The sequence below is a fragment of the Phalangium opilio genome, unplaced genomic scaffold (genome assembly GCF_054372755.1).
Source record: "Phalangium opilio isolate 3A_F unplaced genomic scaffold, DU_Popi_V2 ptg000059l_1, whole genome shotgun sequence".
NCBI lineage: Eukaryota > Metazoa > Arthropoda > Arachnida > Opiliones > Phalangiidae > Phalangium > Phalangium opilio.
Window position 1 is genome coordinate 1236071 of NW_028324176.1, and position 27260 is coordinate 1263330.

Below are 27260 nucleotides of genomic sequence, written 5' to 3' on the forward strand. Positions count from 1 at the left end.
CATCCCACTAACGATAGTCCGCCTTCTGCGGCAGGGGAGGCTTCCCCGTCTGGTCAGGAAAAATCAGTCGAGGAACCAGGGCTACACAAGTCAACATCCAGCTTAACAGAAGAAATTCAAACGCCGGAACACAAATCAACGTCTTCTGAACAATCAGTATCAGAACCGGCGTTACACCATTCCCCTTCTTCTGGTTTTTCGGACGAAATAGTACCTCCTGAACAGATTTCTACTCTTACAGATGAAATATCTACCCCTGAACAGATCCCTCAATCGAAATCCCAATCGCTGCGTGCGTCTGATAGTTCTTCGACCACGTTATCGGAGTCCCTGAGAACTTCTCGTTTAAATAGGGCTACATTACCTGATATTTATTTAGAACCTTTTAAATTGGGATGGCGACGAGAGGTATGTAAGAGGGCGACGGTTCAGCCCGGAGGTAATGAAGTTGATATCTATTATCGACCTCCTGATAATAAAAGGTTAAGGTCACCTTATGAGGTTCAAGTTTACCTTAATAGTAATAACGTCCCGAACCTAAAAAGGGAATATTTCTGTTTTTGCCGAGAGCCAATCTCTGTCTTCCCATGGGAGTTTATCTCCCAAGCATCTAAATGGAATTACTAATATATCTAATTTTAGATGACCGAAGGAGGACGTCCACTACCCATATACTTTGATTCTCCGTAAGGAGAGACTAATATCACAGTGAAAGGGAAGCCCTTCGGGTATGAAGATTGAACAGAAGCTCATGCAGCACCAATGAACAAAAAATCATTTTTCTGTGAACAACATTTTGTGAACGAACTTATACCTGCTAATGATTTTAAGGGTTCCTCGGGGTGACCCTAACTTGAAACAAACAGTCTTGGAATTAATTAAAATTTGTTAAAAAGAAGAGAAAACTTATGGCAATTAAATACAAGTATTTTATTAGGTGTAGAATGCCTGATTAAAATATATTAAGATGAGAGCTTTCGGCTCGTGAGCCTTCATCAGTCATACTAAAATCTAACACGCGTGACCCTTACGAGGTGACCTCGGTTTTTAACAAATCATATCACGCCCTCTCTTGAACAAAATGCCTGTCGTCTTGGAATTGTTCTATATTTTTGTATTATAAACAAAAGTTCCTAAAGAGGGGGGATGTAACATGGCTGCCAGAATTCTTGGAGCTTCCACTCCTTGGTTCTGGCAGGGCATATCTAGCCTCCATGTCACAAGCTACTCCCCCTTCCACACATGTCATCTAGGATAATTTAGTTTTGGTTAATCAGTTGTACTGTTGACGGTCGGCGAGAATAGTTTGCTCGGTTTTAAGTTAAAGTCTCCTAAGACGGAGCAGTTAGTATTAACCAAGTTTGGTTACGGGATTGTTATCCCTTTGTTTTTTCGTTAATAAAGTAAAGAAGATTAGTCTTCTTATATTGGATATTAAACTGTAAGTTTTCTTTATTCATTTTTATGGCCCTCGGGAGACCCTCCCTTAGTTAAACTATTAGATTGAGGGTTACAATAGTTTTAAAAAACTTACGTGTTGAAACTTAGATGCCAAATTTTGAAGAAAACAACACGCAAAATAGAATTTCCGTATAAGCAAGGTGTGGTTGGTGGTAAGGAGGGCAAGTTACTTATCCCTATCTGCGTACTCCCATCGGAATTAATAATCGGTCGGAATTATAACACGGACTTATTACCTCTTGGCTTGACGATGACGCCACGGAGAGGTATTAAACTAGACTTAATAAGGGTGTGTCTGTCACCTCGTTCGCAGTTGGGAAATCGAAGCAAACGTGTTCGCAATATCTGGACCGTGTTCACAGTAAGTAATATTGACTTATACTCAATTATCACCGTTATGGTTAAGAAATACGCGGCGATCGGCTAGGATTACGTAAAACGTCTACCCTCCCAATGGATGGGCTTCCACGAAAGGTTCACGCAATTGCGGTTTTCCTATCACTCCCTGTGAATCAATCGCCTTATGTACCCTAAATTTACAACAATTGTGAAAAACTGTACGCTAGAATTCGAACGTTAACAATAGCAAAGTTTTGAATGATTTTGGGAATAACATTTCATAAAACGATTAAAATGAATGATATCAATTATATTTATTTAACTATATAGGAAAAATCTCTTAATTGGTAGATACCTCTCGTCTAGACTCGGATATGTTCATTTTGGATTCTCAACTTGTTAGTAATATACCGCCAGGTAGGCCTGTTGCGGGAGAGAGCAAGGGCAAGGACAGTTGCCAGCTAAAATGATTATTGACATTTTGTCGGGCGGCTTCTCTTTTTATCAAAAATGAACTATAAACCTTAACCGTTAGTAAAAACCGAAACTTTGCTATTCACTATCGCTACCATTGAAAAACAAGTTGGAAAAACCAAAATATTACCTATCCGAGTCAAGAGGAGGACTACTACTACAAACTTATTAACCTAGATATAGAATTATTTCTATTATTTTAAATAAAAATTTTCGAATTATAAAAGCAGTATTCCATGCATAGTGAATATACAGTAAAGCAGAACATATTTTACACCAATAAAGATATGTCTTGGACACAATGGGAAAAAACATGAAATGAAGTGTATAACTTTAGGAGATATATAACCTTTATGTGTTTGAAAAGGCCCAATTGTCTACGCCTCAACTGTTAACCCTATATTCTCATAGCTACATTCACAACAGGTTTACAGTATAAACACTAGTGTCTCGTTTCACCTCAACTATATTCTTAGTTTGCCAACACGTAGTGTTAACGTTAAATATCACCAAAGCTGATTTGTGGTTAGACGCAATGAAAGTCAATGCGCACCTTAACAAGAATGAAAACTCCGAAGCTACAACCCGATTATGATTAGCCCTTTCACTGATCTAATTGCCACTATGGTTTTTACTTCTATTAAAAAATATAGACCTTATTATTTAAACGTGTACTTAACTTTCTGATCACTCTGAACCGTTAATGTCTCTTCATTACAGAAAAGAAAATCAAAACCCATAATTTAGTTCATCTCAGGTCTCATTTATTTTCCCTTTGGTTCATTAAGCCTATTACGGATAATGCTTGATTTACCCGACGGAGTCTAGGCCTTAGCTTTCTTCTTCTAATCACTAAAGCAAGGATTATTCTGTATACAGGTGTAGTATAGCTTTAATAAATAATAAACAGCCATTTCAAATAATAATTTTAAAAACACTACAGGGCAGGTAAAACTAAGACTCACATCGTTGATTTTCATCATACGATGTGGCTAAAAAGAACAATCATTCTTGAGAGACTTGACTAATACTGAAGTTTGAAATGAAGCATCCGCTTATAGCTTCGCCTTACTCGAATAGGTAGGTTTCGAATCGCAGCTATAGGTAAGAACAGCGCAATTGCGTGAACCTTTGGTGGAAGCCCCGTCATTGGGAGGCTAGACGTTTCTTGTAACCCTAGTCGATCACCGCGTATGTCATAACCATAACGACGATGATGATGGAGATAGAAGCCAGTACGTACAGACTGGTGTCCATGTGCGATGGTCAAAAAGAGCAGATGATGGTGCTGTTTAGAAGCCAGTAAGTACGAACTGGTGTCTGTTCGGGATGGACAAAGGACCAGAGGATGGTGGTGATAGACAGATATTGGAGTAATAGCCATTGTAAGTGGAATACAATTTTTCAAATTTCCGGGAACTGTAAATTCGGTCCGAAAATTGAGAACACATTCGCTCCGATTTGCGAACTGCGAACGCGGTCCCCTGGGGTGTAACAACAGACAGACACACAGAAAGATACGTAATATTTAGGATCTCTACTTGACATACGTCACTCTGTGAGGTAAAAAGCGAACGCAATTAGCAATCTTACCCCATCGGAACCGGGACTCGAAGTGAACACCGAGTATCTCCACCAACTGTAACCTCATGAATCATGTGCTCCCTCCGTCGTCAGAGTTTCGGTTTCTTATCTAGTCTACTGATTTCGAAGTCTATTATTGCAAACACTTCCCTTTTTGACACTTTAAAACATTTCATTAATGTACTCTATGTTAAATCTTTGTGAAAATATTGGAAACATTTTCTTTGATCTAAAAAGTTTTGCATTAAATATACTTGCAGCTATAACTTCTCTCACGAAAAGATATCTTATATCTGAATGTTCAGATTTTTGATTTTCAACTGACTTGCGAACGAATGTTAGTGCCGATTGATTATCACATTACAAATTTGGTTTTTCTAGTTTTACATTAACTCAATTTCTTTTAAGATAGGATCTAACCAAGAGTTCTTTAACCGCTTCCGACATAGCTACATACTCGGCTTCCATATTTGACAAAGAAACCAATTTTAAGGGATATTGTCCCTTAAGTAAGGGTATGATGGGCAGGGAAATTAAGTCCTACATTCCTTCCATGACACCTCCATTTTATATTCTACTGGATTTCTTACTTACGATTTTAATGTTACGTCTTATGTTAATGAAAACTAAAAAAATGCTTTTTTAAAGAACGATCATTTTTTATCATATGGTATTGCATTTGTTAAACTTTATTAGATTTTTAAGTAATTCGCCAATCAAATTAATAAAACCCAAACTTGATTGAGACTGAAGCACTTAAATAAGCATCCTGGTTCGTGCTCTGAAAATATCACGAGAAATTTATAATACCATAATTACCCCTGATAAGTAAAACAAGACGTTGGAGCAATGTAACCGACATATTCATCCGCGTCCAAAAGTACCATGTTAGAAGTTTCTGTTGACGAGGTTTCTTACATATATATTAATTAGTTTTATCCTCATTTACGTACCTTAGTTCTCGTTAAAGTCTTTTAAGAAGAGTCATTCGTAGCGTATGCCTCTTTTTGCGATTTGTTGAAATTGATGGTATATAGGGTAGTTGATTTCAAAAATTATAACAAAAGCGCATTCCTTTCAAACTTTGGTGTAAGCACTGAAATTGGGAAGCTATGTGATTCTCTTAACCCTTTCCAATTGCCATGTACACTCTTTTTCAAAAGACTTTGTCCGTTGATTTTTTACAGAAAATTTGGATAATTCAAAAGCCGTTGATCACAGAGAATTGATAATTGACAATAATATACATATTTTAGTTCCCCATCATATGAGACCAAATTTGAAGTCGTAGGTCCAAGCACGCGCTAAAAAACGCAAAATTTTCGAAAATCTGAAAATGTTCAACTTTTTAAATATTGGTTTTTGGGGAAATGCGACTTTCGTTATCAACGGGGTCGATTTATATTTAGAAAGTGTCTTCCGTTTCCTTGTATCTTTAATATTTCGCAAGATATTTCAATTTGTTTAAATTTATAAAATTGAGAACCCTCTAAGTTCCACAAAAAGTGAAAAAGAAAACCGTTTACCCAGATATCTAGAACATCCCATATAGGGTATTTCTACCTTTCTTTTTGTTGATATGACGAATTAGTAAGTTCCAGCTAACTTGAACTTTGCATTATGTTTAAAGGGATATATAAATGTTCTGAATTTTAAGAATTTAGTCTTTCACTTCAATATTACGCGGCCGTTGTAACTGTCACAAGGAATTTTTTTAAATGTAAAGCCTACTTTCCCATTGGTTCAGTAGCAGGGCCCGAAATAAGGTAAAATTATTATATGACGTGTGCCCAGTAACCTTTTCTTTGACTGGAAAATATATAGGTCCCTGTCCTCCGGAGTGTCCAAAAAACGTCTTGAAATCTAACAGTCAAGCTATCTCAACTTCGGAAATATTTATCGGTCAAAATGTCCAGTGACCTTAACTTTTTAAAACAAAATATGGGGCATTTTCAAATTTATGTCTTGTATGGGTCATGAGTGAAAACAGTATTCTCAAAAGATCATTGGTATGAAACTTCGGGCTTTTCTATTGCCAGGCCTACTAACATTGTTAGTACGACAGCAGTTACCACAAATACAACTGGATTTTTAGTTCCGAATCTTAAATTTACTTCTAAACGGTATACGAACTAAATCCCCTAAAGACCGAAACCCCAGGTCTTAATCTCCCACTATTGTAAAAAAAAATAAAACACCCCTCCTAAGACAAAATCCTCGGTCGTTTTCCCCCTTTCTCAAGTTAAAATCCCCCGGTCATTTTCACCCATTCTAGAAGAGAGTAAACCCCCCATTCACTAGGCAAAATACCCTGGTCATTTTCGCCAATCCTAGAAGAAAATAAGCCCCCTCATTCTCAAGGCAAATCCCCTGGTCCGTTTCGCCTATCCTAGAAGAGAGTAAACCCCCTCTTCTCAAGGCAAAATACCATGGTCCGTTTCGCCTATCCTAGAAGAGAGTAAACCCCCTCTTCTCAAGGCAAAATCCCATGGTCCGTTTCACCTATCCTAGAAGAGATCAAACCCCCATTCTCTTGGCAAAATCCCCCGGTCATTTTGCCGCTATCCTAGAAACACCTCTTTTGGATAGACTATTGGATTTCTTACTTACGGTTTCAGTGTTACTTTTTCCAAATAATACTAAAACCTTTCCTTTTTTAATAAAAAGATCTTATTATCATAAGTGGTAAACGTCCTGCATGGTTCGTGCGCTGAAATTACCAAGATCTACTTAACATACTTTATAAATTTTTAATTCCAATAGCTCAACTCGGGTCGCATTTTGGCATGATAAAAACACTTATACTAATGAATATTTTTCGAAATTTTTAAAAACTAGGTCTACGTTGCATATAATATAGGAATAAATGATAACATTATTATCAATATCTTCCTAGACCCACAACGGAGGAGTTTAAATATGAGTTTCTCATGTTGGTTATTTTTTAAGGTATTCGACTATATAAATTTCCCCTCCCGGATAAATGTCACTTATTCTCAATCATGCCACGAATTACGGAAGCTGATCGAGTTCAAACTATCGCGTTGAGAGATCGAGGGGAAGCATCGGCGAATATTGCAGGTGCGAATGGATGTTCCGTGAGCGGCGCTAAGTATACTTACACCAGATATCGTCAACATGGTCGTGTCATGGTATGGTATATTTGTGTAAATTATTTTTACGGTTTTAATGGGTTTATTCCATCGTGGTTCAATTAGTATTTTCGTTGTAAATAGCCAATCTTTCTGTTAATTCTCGTTTTAAAGGATTTAACACGAGAAGGTAGATAACCGGTATTAAATGATGTCCAGGGACGAAGACTGGCTGTTCGCAGGCCGAAGCTTTCATGTGAAATATTGGACATATGTGGGAAGACATCACCGGTAGCAGTCTGTCGGATCCAACCCTTTGGCGAAACCTCAACAAACATGGTGTGAGACGACGACGCTCTTTATGTAAACCTCTCTTAACGGCAAGGCACAGACGAGAGCGAATGGAGTTTTGTGGAGAGTTGTTGACTTGGCGAAGAGAAACTTTGGAGAAATATATTCTCTTTTCTGACGAAAAAGTATTATATAGTAGTTGTTGTTCAATAAGCGTTTAAACGCTCCCTTTGAGATATCCATTTTATACCTTCCAGAGCTCTTCTTCCGCGCCAACTGTGTGGGTATCTAGGAGCGCTCCCAAAGAGCGCAACAGCGGAACATCGAAGAGACTAAGACGAGTGGCCGCTTTAGCGTCAATATTTTGCTGTTGCTTGGGAAACAATCAAGCCGGAATCCTCCACCATATCCAGGGCAGGTTGACCGGTAACGCTTACGTAAACGTTGTGCAGGAAGCCATGATCCCATCGGCAGCCGCAATTTACGAATCGGAACATGTAGCATAGTATTATTAATTAATTGTTTTCCCCGAAGGACCATGATGTTTTATAAATATTTTGGGTTTTCAGTTTCTATTTCATGCAAGACAACTGTCCAGCGCACACTGACAGGGACGTAACGGCCTTCTTGAACGGTGAAGGAATATAGACGTTGAACTGGCCTGCCAAGTCCCCCGATTTGAACCCGGTTGAGAACCTATGGTCAGCAGTAGTTCAACTCATGGAGAAAAGAGTTTCAAATAATAACGAAGACCTACTACTGATGGTCCAAAACGCTTACAATTTGCTGCCGCCAAACTATTGCGAAAGCCTATGCCTCTCGTTTCGCAAACGCCTAATAAAATGTTTGAGTGTGCACGTGCGTATGCTCGATTACTAAATAATTTTTGAAACAAAACTGATTATAAATATTTTTCTGGATAACTAGACTTGGTGTTTAATGCTAATTCTGCCTTAGTCCGTATTAAACAATGTCTCATAAAATGAATTCATAGTTCATATTTAAACTCCTCCCTTGTGGGTCTAGGAAGATATTGATAATAATGTTATCATTTCTTCCTTTATTATATGCAACGTAGACCTAGTTTTTAAAAATTTCGAAATATATACATTAGTATAAGTGTTTTTATCATGCCAAAATGCGAGCCGGATTGAGCTATCGGATTTAAAAATTTGTAAAGTATGTTAAGTAGATCTTGGTAATTTCAGCACACGAACCATGCACGACGTTTGTTATGACTACCGCAGTCTCTATCTTGTTTGCCACTTTTATCAATTTATTGGCACTCTACATATTTCAAAACCTTCTGAAGTTCAACACACGTAACTACTTATGATAATAAAATCTTTTTATATAAAAAAGGATTTTTTTGTATTAATTGGCATAAGTAACGCTGAAACCGTAAAAAAGAAATCCAATAGTGCATCCAAATGACGTGTTTCAAGGATAGCGGGAAAATGACCAGGGGATTTTAGCTAGAGAATGGGGAGGTTAACTCTCTTCTAGGATAAGTGAAACGGACCGGGGGATATTGCCTTAAGAGAATGGGGGGGGTTCACTCTCTTCTAGGATAGGCGAAACGGACCAGAGGATTTTTTCTTGAGAATGGGGGAATACTTTCTTCTAGGATAAGCGAAAATGACCAGGGGATTTTGCCTTGAGAATGGAAAAGGGGGGGGGTTTAGTTTCTTCTAGGATAAGCGAAACGGACAAGGGGAATTTGACTTGAGAATGGGGGGGGTTACTTTCTTCTAGGATGGGCGAAAATGACCAGGGGATTTTGCCTTGGGAAGAGGGGGTTTACTCTCTTCTAGGATAGGCGAAACGGACCAGGGGATTTGCCTTGAGAATGAGGGGGGGATTATTTTCTTCTAGGATTGGCGAAAATGACCAGGGGATTTTTCCTAGTGAATGGGGGGTTTACTCTCTTCTAGGATAGGTGAAACGGACCAGGGAATATTGCCTTGAGAATGGGGGGAGGGTTACATTCTTCTAGGATGGGTGAAAATGACCGGGGGATTTTAACTTGAGAATGGGGGAGAACGACCGGGGATTTTGTCTTAGGAGGGGTGTTTTATTTTTTACAATAGTGGGAGATTAAGACCTGGGGTTTTGGTCTTTAGGGGATTTAGTCCGTATACCGTTTCGAAGTAAATTTAAGATTCGAAACTAAAAATCCGCTTGTATTTGTGGTAACTACTGTCGTACTAACAATGTTAGTAGGCCTGGCAATAGAAAAGCCCGAAGTTTCATACCAATGATCATTTGAGATTACTGTTTTTACTCATGACCCCTACAAGACATTCCGAATTTGAACGTCACAGCAATCGTTAATTTAAACATTCTTCCTATGAATAAGTTAGTGTGGTGTGTGAGGATTTCAAACTAGACTAGCTACGCGGCGTTGTTCGGGTGTAAAAATTGACTTAAACCAGATGTGTGACAACTCTCAAATTCAAAATAACAATGCTTAACCAGGGGTTATTCATAAAACTAATATGTTGCGGGTCAATAATAGGACGTCCCTAAGAGAGTGAATAACTAGACATTCGTAGACCCAGCCTCAGCTAATCCACATGTGAAGTCATCCTCTATTGTTAGTGGTCAAATTGGGTAACTAACCGTGACTGTGCATAAAGACTAAATAAACTAATAAACAAACTACCTTTTCAAATATAAGATCACAGCTACTTAAGAAAATACCGACTTTGAACCTTCACCTTACGGGTTATATTTGGCTTGAGTAGACCGACCGTTCTGGTTATTCTTAAAATTCAGAACATTTATGTATCCCTTTAGATATAATGAAAAGTTCAAGTTAGCTGGAACTTACTAATTCGTCATATCAACAAAAAGATAGGTAGAAATACCCTATATGGGATGTTCTAGATATCTGGGTAAACGGTTTTCATTTTCACTTTTTGTGGAACTTAAGAGGGTTCTCAATTTTATAGATTTAAACAAATTGAAATATCTTGCGAAATATTAAAGATACAAGGAAATTGAAGACACTTTTTAAATATAAAGTGACCCCCTGATAACGAAAATCACTTTTATTTTCTCCAAAACCTAATATTTAAAAAGTTGAACATTTTCAGATTTTCGAAAAATTCGCGTTTTTTAGCACGTGCTTGGACCTACGACTTCAAATTTTCTCTCATTTGATGGGAAACTAAAATATGTATCTTAGTGTCAAATATCAATTCTCTGTGATCAACGGTTTTTGAATTATTCAAAATTTTCTGAAAAAAAAACAACGAGCAAAGACTGTTCTAACAGACTCTACAGATATTAAATTTTTTCAGTTTAAAGACATGATTATAAAACATCAATTATTTTAAAAAAAAAATAATTTTCTTTGTTTTTTTCACCAAAATTACATTGTTTTCGAAAGACAGATTATTCATTCTATATATCCTTTTTGGTATTAACAGTTTTCGAATGAAAAGGATTAGAATAAATATCCGAGTATGGATATGGTTTATTTTTAAAGGTTCCTCTTTTTGAACTTAAGAGAAAACGGCCACGATTCGATTGGGTCCCATTTATTGGGTCGACGATTTAAAATGTTTTATAAATCAATCATTAAAATTTGGATAAAAGATATAATTAACAAAAAACCTTTTGTATATTATTGAGTGCGTGAGAACTGTTTTTAATGTTGTGATTGAATTAGTTTGGTACGACTTCGAGTTGCAATTTATGAGGAACACATTGTAGAGCAAACGTATAACACGAAACACGTAAATGGACACCGACAAATGGTTGTCTGTGTATTTATTTCACTATTGGGCTTAGTTTCCAGTATTAAAACGTATTGTAGTTCAAATTAAAAGCTGCATCCATTTAAATATCACTAACGAGGAACTGTTTCTATCATGGCCTACACTGGAAATCTACCTTTAAATATAAACGATGTCGCATGTATCTGTTATATAGTAAAGATTTGACACGAACCATTTTGAAAAGAAGGGAAAATTTCATGATTCAAAATTTTTGGGCAAATGTAATTTTGGTGAAAAAAACGAAGATAAGTATTTTTTTAAATAATTGATGTTTTATAATCATGTCTTTAAACTGAAAAAAAAATAATATCTGTTACTTCGGTCATTCCATTTTGTTCTCCTATCATTTACTTTTTCTAGTCTTTGTCCAGGAAGACATTTTTTATTAATATCTGTTCCTTCAGTCCTCATTTTAATTAAGATTGTTAAGAAACTGTTGCATTTTTAAAATCTGCACGAAGCACAAACATAAATATAGGGAGCTTAAGCATAAGAGACCTAATATTGCTAGTTAGTGACTAATGCTTTCAGGTACCAGTTAATCAGTTATCACCAATGAGATTAATTTATCACTGAAAACATCAAATTTTCATACTAAAATTATTTTGGCCTTTCTTTATCCCCTGGCTTTGAGTATTAAAATATTTAAAATAACTCTAAGAATTATCTAGAATCATTTCTACTGATATTTCAAATTGAGAAGAATCAGAGTCATCGTTTTGAGTCTTTCAGATGACTGACTTGGACTTATGTTACTGGTTTTCGGTTTTCCTTGTAGCAGTCTAACTGAGACAAAGTTTCTGCCTGACAGCATAGACCACTCGATCCGCGCTCATGGACGCAAGTCGCTCGCGCTATATAATAATAATTGACCAGGTCACGTCGTCTGCTAAATTTATTAATTGGACAATTAAACTTTTTGAGTTAATGTCTGGACTCTGGTTACCCTTGAATTTTCTTAGTGGTCCCGTGGTTTAATTTGCCCTGTGCCACCGCCTTATTTCCCACACTGGACAAGGAAGCATTTCTCATAAAGTATAATGGTCATCATTATTGTGTAAGAAACAGCCTGGCAGCCCCGTATTTGTTTACCCTGCCCATAGCCCACTAGATCACGCGTATCACTACGCAAGATGCAGAGCAGCGTCCGTGAGCCTGGATCGAGTGGACTATGCAATGCCTGGCCAAGTCGGCTGATTTAGGTGAAATATTTATTACTTCTATGCGACCATGAGTGAATAATATGATAGCTCCCTATAAGTTACTCAGGCTCCTTAGGCGTAATGTATCCAGCGATTTCTTCTCATTTCACCCGCGCGGGAAAAAAATCCGAATGTTGCGCTTTCTCTTGTCGAAAAAAAAATCCCACTCGTACTCCTCGACCTCGAGTCGTCGGCTGCTTTTTCACCAAGGGAGTGTTTTAGTCGTGAATGCTTATGTTTTAACAATTTAACATTAAATCATGGCGTTTGTGTCAGTACTGAGACAAAAAATGCAGGAACTCAATGCAATTTACCGATATTGATAAAGAATTCTAGAGATAAGAGTTGTTATTGTGATTTGAAACCAGAAAATTATACAACTGAGCTAAATCCAATCCACTGTCACTGATCTCTTAACTATTTTCTTAAACGAGGCTACTGAGCGAAATATTCGGCTGCTTTGAGAGCTCCGATATCATTGGCTGGCTTCCACTACACGCGCTTCCGGGGAAAAACCGGAAAGAAGCGTAAATAAGATTTTCGTTCACATGGCGGACGCATGGCGTCGCATATAATTGGGAAGCCGGCGGAGCTGGTGAAAACGCTGGAGTATAAAAATGAATTGCCTGAGTAACTTATAGGGAGCTAACATATTATTCACTCATGATGCGACTTAATTCTAGACATTCTTGAACGAATCATCTTGTGAAAATTTTATAAGACATTCTTCTGGCGCTGGGTTTTTTCTGAGCCAAATTTGCTTTTTAAATTTAAAAAACATTAATTTCAACCTTTTTCCCTCTCTTCAGAAATTTAATAATGATAGTGAGTTACATCATTATCCAAAATTTATATTAATTAATTAGCAAACTGTACATCCCTTTAATTTGTAATTTCGTGCTTGGAAGAGGCTGAATTAAAAATATTGATTTGATGACAGGAATTAGTGAGAGTGTGATTGAATCTATCATTCATTTTGCCAGCAAAAAACGTATCTTCTTAGCGGTAACCATTGTCTAGAAACCAGGAAATGAACCCTTCTGCGTAGTTTGAATTAATCTACTTTTCACATCAAAAATGTATCTAATTTAAACAAAAACGTTTATTCTAAATAGCGGTTATAAATAGTAATTAAAAACAGTAACTAAAAACGTAACTGTTACCTAATAAAAATGATTGCAAGAGCCGGGATAAAAACTGGTTCGTTAACAGGGTTTAGTGATCGTGTGATTTAATCTATCAATTATTTTACCACTAATTTAAACAAACAAAATGATCTGCGCAGTGGTTACCGTTGACCGGTTGCACCAGATATAATCTCTGTAGCGTTTATCGTTGGCAATCTGGCCATTGTTTATTGTTTTCTTAGGTAACGTTAGAATGGGCGCAAAATAATTAATAATTTAATTGCTACCTAGTACAAATGATTGGAAGGACCTGAATTAAAAATATTGGTTGATTTGGTGACCGGGTTTAGTGATAGTGTGATTGAATCTATCATTTATTTTAACAGTAAAAAACGTATCTTCGTAGCGGTAACCGTTGCCTGACGGCACCAGTCGAGAAACCAGGGAACGAACCCTTGTGCGTAGTTTGCATTGATCTACTTTAAACAACAAAAATTGATTTAATTTAAACAAATTACCTAATTAGCGGCTATCGTTGGCCGATGGCACCAGGTGAAACACCTTAAAACGAACGCAACACGGCCAATTGGTCTCTACTCTCTACATACAATCAGCTCAGCTCTCTTTAACTTTTGACCGAGGCTTAGTGAAATCAGTGAATTAAAAAATTACTGGCTAAATCCTAACTTCAAATTCTTTTGTATTAAATTATAATGAAGTTTAACTTATGAGAATAAAATAAAATTAGGACTAATTAACCCCTTCTTTTATATGAAAAGTGAAAAAATTCGCCTTAAGCTCGAGCATACTGCATAGGCAGAGCGGACGACAAAAAACTTCGCTCTATTAGCGGTAAAACAGCGTAAGTCCAACAGTAAGTTTCTCTATGATTTTAGCTAGGATGAAACCACGTAAGTCCAACAGAATAAAAGGTCGTACGTTTAAGTATGTGCTTAAAAGTACAAAATGTAATACTTAATATTAATTGTTTTCAATAAAACTTCGAAAGGCACCAGTTTAATGTTCAACCTTTCATTTAAAACTATTTTCAAACCTATCGAATAAATAGTCTTTAAAAAATGGTCGAGTCACTTTGGCCATCACAGCAAACATTTAACATGTTATTCCTATGGGAAAATTTCCTTTTTTTGCCAAAATGACTGAACTTTTTTTATGGAAATGAAAACCACCCTTAGCAAAAACTAATGGAGGGATCTCTTTGAAATTTTAACCACATATTAAGGGTCTGAAATTTAGTTCAGTGGATGTTTTTCAAAGCAGTAACCATGATAGGAAAAAAGTTACATCCAATCAAAAAACCACCCTTATACATTAAGTGCAGTATGAAGTCTTATCTAAGAGAAAAACCGCTCTCTCAGATATCTGTACTTCGGTCATTCCATTTTGTTCTCTTATCATTTACTTTCTCTAGTCTTTGTCCACTAAGACATTTTTTATTAATATGTGCTTAGACGGCAGTGTATAAACCCCTACCACGTTTTTTACATCGAAAAGGTTTCAAGTCGGGGTGGTGACGCGCCCAATAAATACCATGCAGGAAATATATTTAGTAGGTTTAGTGACGCACATCTTTCTCTCTGACTGCTGAACGATTGATCAGTTTTGAGTCGGTTTAGTCACGGTAATCCAATATTCCGCCTGTCGGTAGACAAGTTAGTTTTGAGTATTTTTTAAGCCCGCTTGATTCTAATCCGATTGCTTATCGACTACTCAATGGACTGGACATGAAGTATTTTGGACCGACAGTCCTAAAACTCTATCGGGCCGATTGATCAGATTTGCTTTCGGCCCGACTGTTTTTTGGTGCTGGGCATTCTACGTCGTGGTTTGAGTTGAATATCCAACTTAAGGTGGTTTGAAGACGTTTACGGGCAATTAACCGATTCGGACTACCAACCACCTGTACCGACAATAAATCGACTTCAAACGGATAGGAAATTCAGATAGGAATCGTTTTTCGCATTTTCTTCAACATCAGTCTTCTCAGCAACTTATAACCGATAAAATCCTCTTATTGCGATGTTCGTCAAGGTTCCTTTAAGTTAATGAGAATCGTCACTTACATAAAAATAAAAATTTTATTAAAAAAAAATTTTATTAAAAAATGTAATTGTTCTTGAAAAAGTGTAGATTTGTAATTTTTTATATTAATTTAGAGGAAATACATCGATCGAAAGATAGATCATTTGATTAAGGATTTAATAAAGAAAGTGATTAAAGTAAAATTGAAAAATTTGAATACTCAGTCAATTGATAAAATTCACTCGTATTGTTTGTTTTTCCCACTATCTCTTGTTTCTGTCCGATTGATAGAAATTAAAATATAGAAGCTCTTCCAAAGCAAAAACCCAATTATTAGTAGGAGGGCAATTAGGAAAATTAAATTTACTTTCTTCCTCCGATAATCCACAGTTCCTATAAACGTGATATTTCTTTAGAAAATTTTAATGGTTTACTCTTTTAAGTACCAAAATAGGTAATGAAGTCAAGTTTAAACTATTATAAATATAGTTTACTAAAAGAAAAGTTATTCACTTTCGAATAAAAATATTTTCTTGAAAATAATTACCAACAATTTTAATTTAGTAAACATACTCGATCGTGAATAGAAGTCCTTGGACTGGGAAAATATGATATACAATAGACACAACCATAACCAAATGTTAGGGTAAAGATTTAATAAAAATAACTACTTCTCAGTACCAAAAACTGGTAAAATTTATTCCTGTATCTATATCTATATAAATCAAAGTCCTGACTGACTGACTGACTGACTGACTGACTGACAGACTGACTGATAATCAACGCCCAGCCCAAACCGCTTGCCCTAGAAGGCTGAAAATTTGCAGGAACGTTACTCATAAGTAGTAGGCGCGTACTAAGAAAGATTTTTCCAATCCGCCGCCATCTTGAAAAATGGCGCCCAGAAATGTAAAATATATTTTCTATGCAATTAAGTACGCGCGTTTCAACCGATTTCACAAATATTTAGTACACTGGTTTGCTTTAACCTTGAGACGGGCTGAATGGTCTTTCGGGTTAGATTTTTCGCCATCTTTTAAAATGGCGCCCAGAAATGTAAGAAAATATTCTCTATGCAATAAAGTCCGCGCGTTTCAACCGATTTCACAAATATTTAGTACAATGGTTTCCTTTAACCTATAGACGGGCTGAAAGGTCTTTTGGGTTAGATTTGTTGCCATCTTTTTAAATGGCGGCCAAAAACTTAAAAACCCTTCTTTATGGAATAATGTCCGCGTGAAAAGTAATAAAAAATATCCCGACGGGCTGACGGACTGTGCCGAGTGCCTTCGCTCCTAGGGTGCTACAAAAATATTAGTCATCAGTAAAATCTACACATTCTTTATATCATTTTAGATGGAAGTTCTAATTACACGCGAGCGACGCCGCGGGTAACGGCTAGTAATTAATATTAGGTCTTAGTATACGACGAGTATTCGATAAGGCTTCATTTCATTAAGCCTAGTAATTTTCCGATATTCGATTCAAAAACCATTATTCGCTTCTATATTCTTTAAGTAATTTACAGGGTAATTGATATTCGTCTCGATAGTAAAATAGCAGTAGTATTCGCCTAGCCTTATTATACATGCATACATATATATTAAAGCGAAAAATAAATTATATTTGCCATAACAACAAAGTTATGGTAAAAATGCCAACCGAAATGAAAAGAAAAGAAAATGTGCTAAGATAATGAAGTTAGATAAGAATCGACAGTTTTTAACTGTGACATGAGATCTTAGTTATCATTACCTAATATTAACGTTTTAATAGTTCATGCTGTCATGACATTGATATTATTCGTCATCTTTAAAAATGGCCACTAGCAAATGATTACCCTAAATTCTAAAAGAAAGATAAGTCATTCAAAGCTTTAATTCTCAACATCTGTAATAGGTATATAATTGAGTATGAGGTTTTTACATTCTAGTTTATACATCAGCCTGAAGATCTGTTTACTAGAGTGGGATATAGAACGAATGAGGAAAAGTGAATCCCTGACTTGCGCGATAACAACTAAATATTTTATTTCCAACAGCAATACGCAGATGGCGGGAAAATCTACTCTTTGGCACGAACGTAAAATGCTTGATTGTTGAACATTGGTTTTGCAGAAACACAGAAATGGATGTATATTTTCCAAATACTCCCAACGTTAGGAAACAATGTTTTAAATTTATCGGTGGAACGAGCAATGATGCCATAAAAAGATAATACCGGCACTTCCGTCTTTTGCTAGATAATGTCTTGTTCTATCAATATAAGAATAATAGTTTTCTAATAGCACTTCGTTTGCCTTATCGTTTTTCTCTGAATTGCTTTGGTAGAAATAATAAAGAAACTCCCAAATGCAGTTCCTTCAATTGAAGCCACAAAACCGACTGATGCATTCATAATATCTATGTCTGAGATGAATAAAAGAATGAACAGCGGAACTGTATAACAAGTTTGGATTTAATAACATCTCTTGTTTGATTGCAATCAGGATTGTTTTTGTTTTTTTATTGAGGTTAACTCCAGGATGAGGAGAGAAGTCTTAGTAAAGTGCGGCGCTAGAAGTTAATTGAATTGGTAGAAAATCGTAAATAATCGCCATTATGAAGTAGAATGAATGAATGTTAAAGATGGTTTGTTTCGGCTATATTAATGGAAAGTTAAGACCCATAACAAAACAAGTTTAACATTCTGTCTGTTTCATTGTCGTGATTATTTACACTTTTGGTGACTCAATTGACTCCAAGCACAGCAATTTACAAAGACTACTTTCCTCATTATGGAATTAACTGCTAAAATTCAGAGAAAAATGATCCTTCAAACAAAACAGCTATTAGAAAACTGTTAGTCTTTCATTGAGTAGTATAAGTGAATTAAAAAAATCGGTTTTTTACAATGTTTGTAAAAGGACATTGACGATAAAAATAGGCCAATACCTTCAATATGAAGAAACATAGTATGATTCGCTCTAACGCAAAATGCAGTGCACTAGGCGAATGTATCACGACTTTTAAATGTTACTAATAAGTACCCCTTATTAAGTTTTTAATGACCTGTCTTATATGATTAGATAAGCTAACCAAGGCAACACACAAACAGAAAACATTGAAAAAACAAGACATGACCTTGCAAAGACGCAAGAGCAGATATTTTCCAATTAAGGAATTATCGCTCGGTCCACCAATAATTTAAACCATTCCTCCTAACGTCGGAATTAATAATAATGAACCTAAATCCTTTTTCTTTTAGGAATAAACAATGTGTATGTTGTGTTTAAAACATGTTCGGAAATATATTTAAAAATATATACAGGGTGTTTCTGATAAGCATGTCATAAATTAAAGGGTGTGTTCTTTGGGTCAAACTGAGTGAAAAGTGTCAAAGAACATGGGGTCTACTACGCTTAGTTTCGGAGGTACGGGCCCCCAAACATTGACCCCCAAAACGTGAAAAATGTCACAAATGTGGAGTAAGACATATCAGCTTGCTCATCTTGTTTAGACAATTCCAATACCCTCCCATCTTAGAATTCTAATGAGCCATATTCCAGCAGAAGCGTATTATAAAAGGTAGAAGTGTGCAAGGACTGGTCAATAAAAGTTGGTTCAAAGTGACAAACAAAGAAGGGTTTCCAGTTAATGTATCATTTATTCGTACATATACAAAGTTAGCAGCAATTTTACAGGTATTGTTCAAAATGCCCACCATTAGCATTAATGCAAACATGTGCCCGTCATTGAACGACTCTTGGACATGTTGAAAGATGCCTGGTGTGGTTCGAATTGTTTCACACCCATCAAGTATTCGTTGTCGCAAGTCGTCCACATCACGGACTTCGCTCTTGTACACCAAGTCCTTGATATGACACGAAAGGTAGAAACCACACGGATTCAAATCAGGAGGTCTCGCAGGCCACGCAACTGGTCCTGCCGTGCAATCCACCTCAAAGGAAATGTAGCGTCGAGATGTTCTCGCACCATACGGCTGAAGTGTGGTGGTGCTCCGTCGTTCATGAACCACATGTCACGTAGCAATGCTAACGGTATGTCCTCAAGTACTTGCGGTAAAGTCTCTCTTAAAAACTCGAGATTATGCCTCGCCATTAAGTCTGGGTGGTAGAAAATGAGGCCCTAATAAATGTGTGCCGACAATTCCGCATCACACATTTAAACTAAATTGAACTTGGTGACTCCTAACAGTTGTTACATGTGGGTTAATCTGATGCCATTCATGGTCATTGTAATGGTTTTCAATTCTAGCCCCAAACAATAGGCGCGTCTAAGATAATCTGCATGGTTAAGAGCTCGCACTTTCTGAATACTCCTCCTTGTGCAAACCACCTCCAAGAAAATGTAGCATAGGCCAGATAAGATTTTTACGCGAACGTAAAACAATCAGACACAAAAAGGTTTTACTCAGATCGTAAAAATTGCGTTATGTTGGTAACTTGGTATAAAGTACGATGCTGTTATGCACAAAGTCACAGAGCCGCTTAAACCTCCGGTAGTGACATAATGGCGTACACTAATGCAGAATATGCGGTTATGCATCCTATGTATGGTAATTCTATGGAGGCACGGAGACAATATCAGGAACAATTTCCGCAACGTCGCGTACCGGATAGACGAACACTCGAGGCTGTTGACCGGCGTTTTAGGGACACTGGGGTCCGATTCTGGAACTGTCCTTAAAAATAAGGATTTTTTGTTAAAGGAGAAATCCTTATTCAAGACTTAAGGATTCTCTACGGGCAACACCGAAAATTGGTATTCTACTCCCGCTCTCCTTATGAGAAATCCTCTCCGTACACTTCATAAGGAGAGGCGTATAAAAGTAATAGTCTGACGAATATCCGGTTTTCTCAACCAATAACGAGTCGCGTATTATGTGTTTGTAAGCGTTGAGTTGTAGACTGCTTGTCTGTCTGCTTAGTTTGTGCAGGTTTGTGGCTCTTCTTTTCACGCTCGGTGTAGGGTGTTTCCCTTGATTTTTTATTTAGTAATTATTTTTTCTATAATTTACTTTTATATGCCATTATTAACGACCCGTAAGTACTTCTACGTTGAAAATCATTCACTTGTCTCCTTAAATTCAAGTTTCGTTCCTCATATTAGCAAGTTTGTTATGAGAAATGACCAAGGCTTAAGCAACTCCTCAAAGTTCTCTCCTTTTTATGTTAGCACCAAATTATAAATTTGTATATCAAATATGGCCAAAAGAGTAGGAAAAGCATCTAATAGGCAAATGGAGAAAATGTTAGATTTCATGGAGTTGCATCCCGAATTGGTAAGTGGCCGATTCACAGCCACGTTCACAAAACAAATCCACGATCGACTCTGGGAAGAGCTTAATAATCAGTTAAACAGTGATGAAAGTGGTGCTGCAAAAGACGTGCCTAAATGGAAAAAGGTAAGTAATTTATTTGTTATTCTTGACGTTCATTGATACATTTGCTACGAGATACGGCATTCAAAATTTAATCATTTAAATGTTGCCATGAATGGACGTTTAAGATTGTCTTCGATAATCGAGGCTTTGATTACCTTTAAGGTTTAATTTTCATTATTTTATGTTATAATGATCTTTAGTGTTGGACTAGCTGGAAAAGCGAAACCAAAACTAAAATATCAAATGGGAAGAAGAAGAAAACTGGGGGAGGAGAGAGGGAAGACGTTGATTTGTCACCTTTAGAAGTTAGATTAGCGGCTATTATTGGTGATGTAGTGATAGAAGGAAACCCATTTATTGGTGAAGCCGGGATACCACCGTTAGGTGTTATCAACGAAGGTTTGGTATGCAATCTTTTGATACATCTTTGTATTTTAATTTTCACCGATTAATTTTTAACTTATTATCAATAGGTCGCTCCAATACCTTCAGAGCTCAGCGGGAGAAATAATGAAGGTACAATCAAAACAGCCAATGGAATTGCACCTAATAAAGGATTTGTTAATGGCTAAAGCAAGCAAACATCTTGCGAGCTCAATGATTTGCTACTAAAATCGTCAACATCTGCAAGTTGTTCCTCCACATTCCAACCCATAGCCGAAACTTTTCAAGAGGAAGGATATATTCTCGCGGGCTGCGAGAATATGGGAGAGTTTACGATTTTAAATGAAAATGACTGTCTTCAAGAAGAGACAGAACATATTGGTAAGTTTCTCCTTGAATTAATCTCAGTGAATATTTGTCTTATATTATGTATAATATTTTTGTCAGACGAAAATATCAAAAACCCTGTGGAACAAGTAGCGGGTTTTTCGAATTCCCAAGCCCGTAAACCAACGACTAAATATAATAGTTCGTTTCAAGCAAAAAAGAGTTGGTAGTTTAAATTTTAAAAGATAAACCCGTAATTTATATTAGATATTAAAATATTTTCACTTTTTCTAGGAAGGAAACTCACTCAGGAAAAATCGTATGTTGAAAAAGCAACCGACGTTTTAAGCAATTTGAAAGAAAGCAAACTTGAGGCTTTGAAAAAAAATGAATGAAGAAAAGGTGGAAGCTTTGAAAAAAATGAATCAAGAAAAGGTGGACGCTTTGAAAAAATTAGTCAAGAAAAGGTGGACGCTTTTAAGAAAATTAGTCAAGAAAAGGTTGATGCTTTGAAAAATATTGAGATAGCTCTACTTAAAAGGGTCGCTGTAGAACAAGAAAAATTAAATGTGGAAAAAATGAAAGCCCAAGCTTGGAATGATGCTGCTTTGTCATTAACAAATATTTCTACAGCCATAAGCAATTTTGTAGGAAATAAGGGTTTTTAAACCATTTCACAGTACCGTCCTGCTGTTCTTAAAAGTTTGTTTATTTTTTAAAAGTTTAATTTTGGTTATTTGTTATAAGCCTAACATTTAACTTAGGTTATTTAATTGTCCAACTAATGTGATAAATACGGGTACAAAATATTTTCCTTATTCCTACGAGTCAAATGCTTTGTTTTTAAAAAAACCTAGTCATTGATTTGATAAGAATTCTCTCTGCATTTGACTAACAAATGAACGATTTTTTTCAATAAATTGAAACTAGTATTATTTTAATAAATTTGATCTCTTTGTTTAAAAATTTATTGAATCACGAAAATGTTTCAGTTTTCTTACTTTGTAAACCATGCGTTTATATGGTCATTTCATAAAATAAAATTACATAAAAAATATTTCCCATTTCCATTTTATCTAATCATGAATCTCCTAACTATGCATTGTCTAGTTAATTGTCCGGGTCGCAAAAAATTGTCATTTAGCTGTGGTTGATACTCTGGAACATCGACTACTTGATTCCTTCTTACACGTCTAATCCTCCTCTCACGCAATTGCCTAAGGGTTAAATCCTCATCATCCGTGTCACTGTCTGTGTCACTGAACTCATCATCTTCAGGCTGATGATCTTGCTGTCTACGCATATTATGCAAAATACAGCAAGCATAAACTATCTTAGCGGCAGTGGTTGGGTGGTAATGCAAAGTTCTATGTTGAAGAAGACAGCGAAAAACTTGTTTTAATACACCATTAGTAGTAACATTATGTCGGAGCTGGCCCAGTGGCGTGGGCTGGCGGGGGGAAATTGGCGTGAACTGATAGGGGAGAATTGGCGTGAACTGATAGGGGAAAATTGGCGTGAACTGATAGGGGAAAATTGGCGTGAAACTCGTGATGTCAGACTTGGCGTGAACTGATAGGGGGAATTGGCGTGAAGCTCGTGATGTCAGCCTTGGCGTGAACTGGCGGGGGAAATTGGCGTGAAATCCATGATGTCAGACTTGGCGTATAATCTCATGATGGCATGTAATCTCATGTTGAACACTTGAGATAAGGTTATCTATTCCCGTTGGCGTGTCTTATCTTATTTTTCGAAGAAAATATTAAACGCATGGTCTCAATGATAAGGGATCCGCTGATAGGGATTTTATCTTGTTATTATAATATAGGATTTGACTTCCTTATATACTACGATTTTGAGGCGAGTTAAAGTAAATGCATGCGGGATTTCAAAGTGTAATAATAATTAATGCATACAATAATTCGTACTCGAATCAGTTTATAACGTTCTAACTTATGATATTGTAAATATCTGCCAAAGAAAATAATTAATTATATATCTTTGAAAATTCCCTATATTTCGGCAATATCTTAAATTGGCTTGAATTATGGTGGTTGAAACCCACGTCACGTGTTTGGGAAGTTAGGCTTAAGACTAGATGTCATAGCATATGAAAGACTTATTAACGAAGTAAGCGGGAAGCATGAAAGTAGACGGTAAAAAGAGAGTACAGTTTTCAGATACGACAGTGTACCTGATTCCTCTCGAGGACAGGAGAAACCATGAATTTCGCAACCTACAATGTTTTAGAATGCAAATTAAGTGTAAATACGAACACATACTATCTCCGATATTGAAGTTGAAAATTGAACGCATCGCTAAGCCTTGTCATGGCTCGGGGTTTTGAACGCCATGTTGACTCTACATGGCAGAACATCGCGATAATCCTATCATATTTTAGAAGAACGCCACGTTGACGTGGTTAGTATCCAATCATACCCTAGGAGTTCACGTGACAATACAGTATAAAAGATGTAGACAGTTTGAGGATAAGGCATTCTACAACTCTTTAACCTTCCTCGAAGTAACGATCCAGGTCCGAAATTTAAAATGTAAGTACAATTCTCAAGTTCTCTTTAGATGTATTTAAATTAAATTCTCTACCATTTGTCGATATGGATTTAAGTATGCAACACCCATAGCCGGGGTCACCGGATGTGGGAAGTGTGTTTTCGTGGGGGGAATTCATTAAACATAAGGATATGTGTATTTCACCCACTCCCGAAAGAATAATTTGGTGTTATACGGCATATTTAGCGTTATACAATCCCATACACCAAACTTGGAACTCCATTAGATGTGGGCATCCTAGATTCTAGTGTGAGGAACCTAGTTATATTAGATGACCTACTATATACTATTGTATATCGGTGTTGCGAATGAAGTAGGGCGGTGCTTAAAATTTTCTTTGCGCGATTTAAAAACCACCTTGAACACTTTTAAAACTAGATTTTCTGTTTTACAGTTCCGGTGTATTACCGAAGGAATAATTTGGAACAACTTGGACCGTATCGTGTATAACCCCAGAAACAAAATATTTTTAAAGGGCGCCGTGAAACTTAACAATATAGTTAACCCTTCCATGCGCATTTGTATCCGGTTAATTTTTACACCAACAGGAACGAATCAATAGCGTTCTCCGAAACTGACAATACGCCGGACACACCTTCCTGCCCTATCTGCTGTAGTGAGGACGGTAGAATGAATTCACTCATTACTTTAGAAGCCGTCGTTAGACGAAACAACTTAAGAGGAATTGAAAAATTTGCTGCTATCGGATGGGATAAAGATTACGGAAAATCCGAAAGGACTACAGATCCCGAAACGGGGGATTTACTAATAAACCCCACACCGAATGAAGTCTATAATGTAGCCGATGGTGAAGGTTATATATTGCAATACGTTAATGGCCCTAATATAAATTTTGGTTTGAAACACTTAGCGATGTACAGATTACTAACTTCTACAGTGCAATTACCCGCAGGGTCATTAATTGACATGTTTGCTAGACAGTTTCCGTGTATCATAAATAAGAAGGTTCATCAATTCGAATTGAAAGAATTTGCGGGGGATACTATACTCGTATTTCCCGTACACCTCACACCGCACAAAATGTACGGAATGCCAACCCCAAATATTTGCCATTTAGGGAGTTGTCATCCCCGCAATGAGGAGGAATGCAAATTTCGCACCTTTTATTACGGTGGATACGAATTTCATTGTCCATACCAGTACTTAAGAGTTCTGAACTTAGCTTGAACAGAAAGAGTGAAACTTTGAACAGAAAGAGTGAAACTTTGAACAGAAAGAGTGAAACTTGGAACAAAAAGAGTGAAACTTTGAACAAAAAGAGTGAAACTTGGAACAAAAAGAGTGAAACTTGGAACAAAAAGAGTGAAACTTTGAACAAAAAGAGTGAAACTTTGAACAAAAAGAGTGAAACTTTGAACAGAAAGAGTGAAACTTTGAACAGAAAGAGTGAAACTTTGAACAGAAAGAGTGAAACTTTGAACAGAAAGAGTGAAACTTGGAACAAAAAGAGTGAAACTTTGAACAAAAAGAGTGAAACTTTGAACAAAAAGAGTGAAACTTTGAACAAAAAGAGTGAAACTTGGAACAAAAAGAGTGAAACTTTGAACAAAAAGAGTGAAACTTTGAACAAAAAGAGTGAAACTTTGAACAGAAAGAGTGAAACTTTGAACAAAAAGAGTGAAACTTGGAACAAAAAGAGTGAAACTTTGAACAAAAAGAGTGAAACTTTGAACAAAAAGAGTGAAACTTTGAACAAAAAGAGTGAAACTTTGAACAGAAAGAGTGAAACTTTGAACATAAATAGTGAAACTTTGAACGGAAATAGTTGAACATAAATAGTGAAACTTTGAACGGAAATCGTGAATGTTTGAACTAAATTAAGAAATATTTGAACAGGGTTTAAAATATTAATTATATTAAACCTACTTAAAATAATTTAAAGCCCATATCATTCAAACATTTTCTTTTTATTCGAGATTCTACAAATATTGTTTAGCATTTAACATTATCATTCGCCTACAAAATGTAGAACTTACAAACGTTTTATAATTAAAGAAAGTCTGCGAAATACTTATTCACGAAATTATTATTCACGTCATTGGATCTCATGTGATAATGAACTTCGTAAAACAATAAACTGTGAGTATTATCACACAGACACTCGGCTAACCTGCAAATCTGCAGGGCCTTCAATATATAATGCGTAGCTATGTCGTTTTCATCACTATAATTTTTCCTTACGGTTTTGTTAGTTTTATATACCATAAATATACACATATGAAGAGCTAAGTTCAGAACTCTTAAGTACTGGTATGGACAATGAAATTCGTATCCACCGTAATAAAAGGTGCGAAATTTGCATTCCTCCTCATTGCGGGGATGACAACTCCCTAAATGGCAAATATTTGGGGTTGGCATTCCGTACATTTTGTGCGGTGTGAGGTGTACGGGAAATACGAGTATAGTATCCCCCGCAAATTCTTTCAATTCGAATTGATGAACCTTCTTATTTATGATACACGGAAACTGTCTAGCAAACATGTCAATTAATGACCCTGCGGGTAATTGCACTGTAGAAGTTAGTAATCTGTACATCGCTAAGTGTTTCAAACCAAAATTTATATTAGGGCCATTAACGTATTGCAATATATAACCTTCACCATTGGCTACATTATGGACTTCATTCGGTGTGGGGTTTATTAGTAAATCCCCCGTTTCGGGATCTGTAGTCCTTTCAGATTTACCGTAATCTTTATCCCATCCGATAGCAACAAATTTTTCAATTCGTCTTAAGTTGTTTCGTCTAACGACGGCTTCTAAAGTAATGGGTGAATTCAATCTACCACTCTCACTACAGCACATAGGGCAGGAAGGCGTGTCCGAATTATTGTCAGTTTCGGAGAACGTTATTGATTCGTTCCTGTTGGTGTAAAAATTAACCGGATACTCTGATTATAAGTCTGGATACAAATGCATATGCAAGGTTAACTGTATTGCTATTGTTAGCTGGGGTGAAAAGTTTACGATATGTTTATAGTAAATTAATAAATCTCCAAATGAAATTTTACCAATTCAGAGCTCTGTGTTTGGTCTTTTTATACTCATAATTTGATAAGATATTGATTATTGCGGTGGTGGTGTGAAAACTGATTGGAGTGTTTGAGAATATGTGGGGGAAAAACCAGAATACTTTATAATATTAATTTTTGAATTTTATTTATTCGTGTTTTATTT

The 27260-nt window shown here is 36.3% G+C and overlaps 1 protein-coding gene across 2 annotated transcripts; it reads left to right on the forward strand.

Annotated features, from left to right (window-relative positions):
* The first annotated feature begins 20360 nt into the window (after positions 1-20360).
* LOC149667270 (uncharacterized) lies at positions 20361-22454 on the forward strand. Of its 2 annotated transcripts, none has more exons than XM_089841401.1 (5): positions 20361-20804; positions 20984-21187; positions 21257-21548; positions 21615-21720; positions 21789-22454. In XM_089841401.1, the coding sequence occupies exons 1-3, from the start codon at positions 20604-20606 to the stop codon at positions 21353-21355; spliced, it is 504 nt and encodes a 167-aa protein (XP_089697527.1). In that variant the 5' UTR covers positions 20361-20603; the 3' UTR covers positions 21356-21548; positions 21615-21720; positions 21789-22454. The 2 variants fall into 2 exon arrangements, with proteins under 2 accessions (XP_089697527.1, XP_089697528.1); XM_089841402.1 differs by having other exon boundaries at positions 21615-21716.
* Positions 22455-27260: the final 4806 nt, after the last annotated feature.

What these genes read in the sequence shown, in the direction of transcription:
- LOC149667270 (XM_089841401.1), top strand. Translation starts at nt 20,604, where the DNA reads ATGGCCAAAAGAGTAGGAAAAGCATCTAATAGGCAAATGGAGAAAATG. An exon ending in ACGTGCCTAAATGGAAAAAG is followed by an intron (nt 20,805 to 20,983) that starts GTAAGTAATTTA and finishes AATGATCTTTAG; the next exon opens with TGTTGGACTAGCTGGAAAAG. An exon ending in GTGTTATCAACGAAGGTTTG is followed by an intron (nt 21,188 to 21,256) that starts GTATGCAATCTT and finishes TATTATCAATAG; the next exon opens with GTCGCTCCAATACCTTCAGA.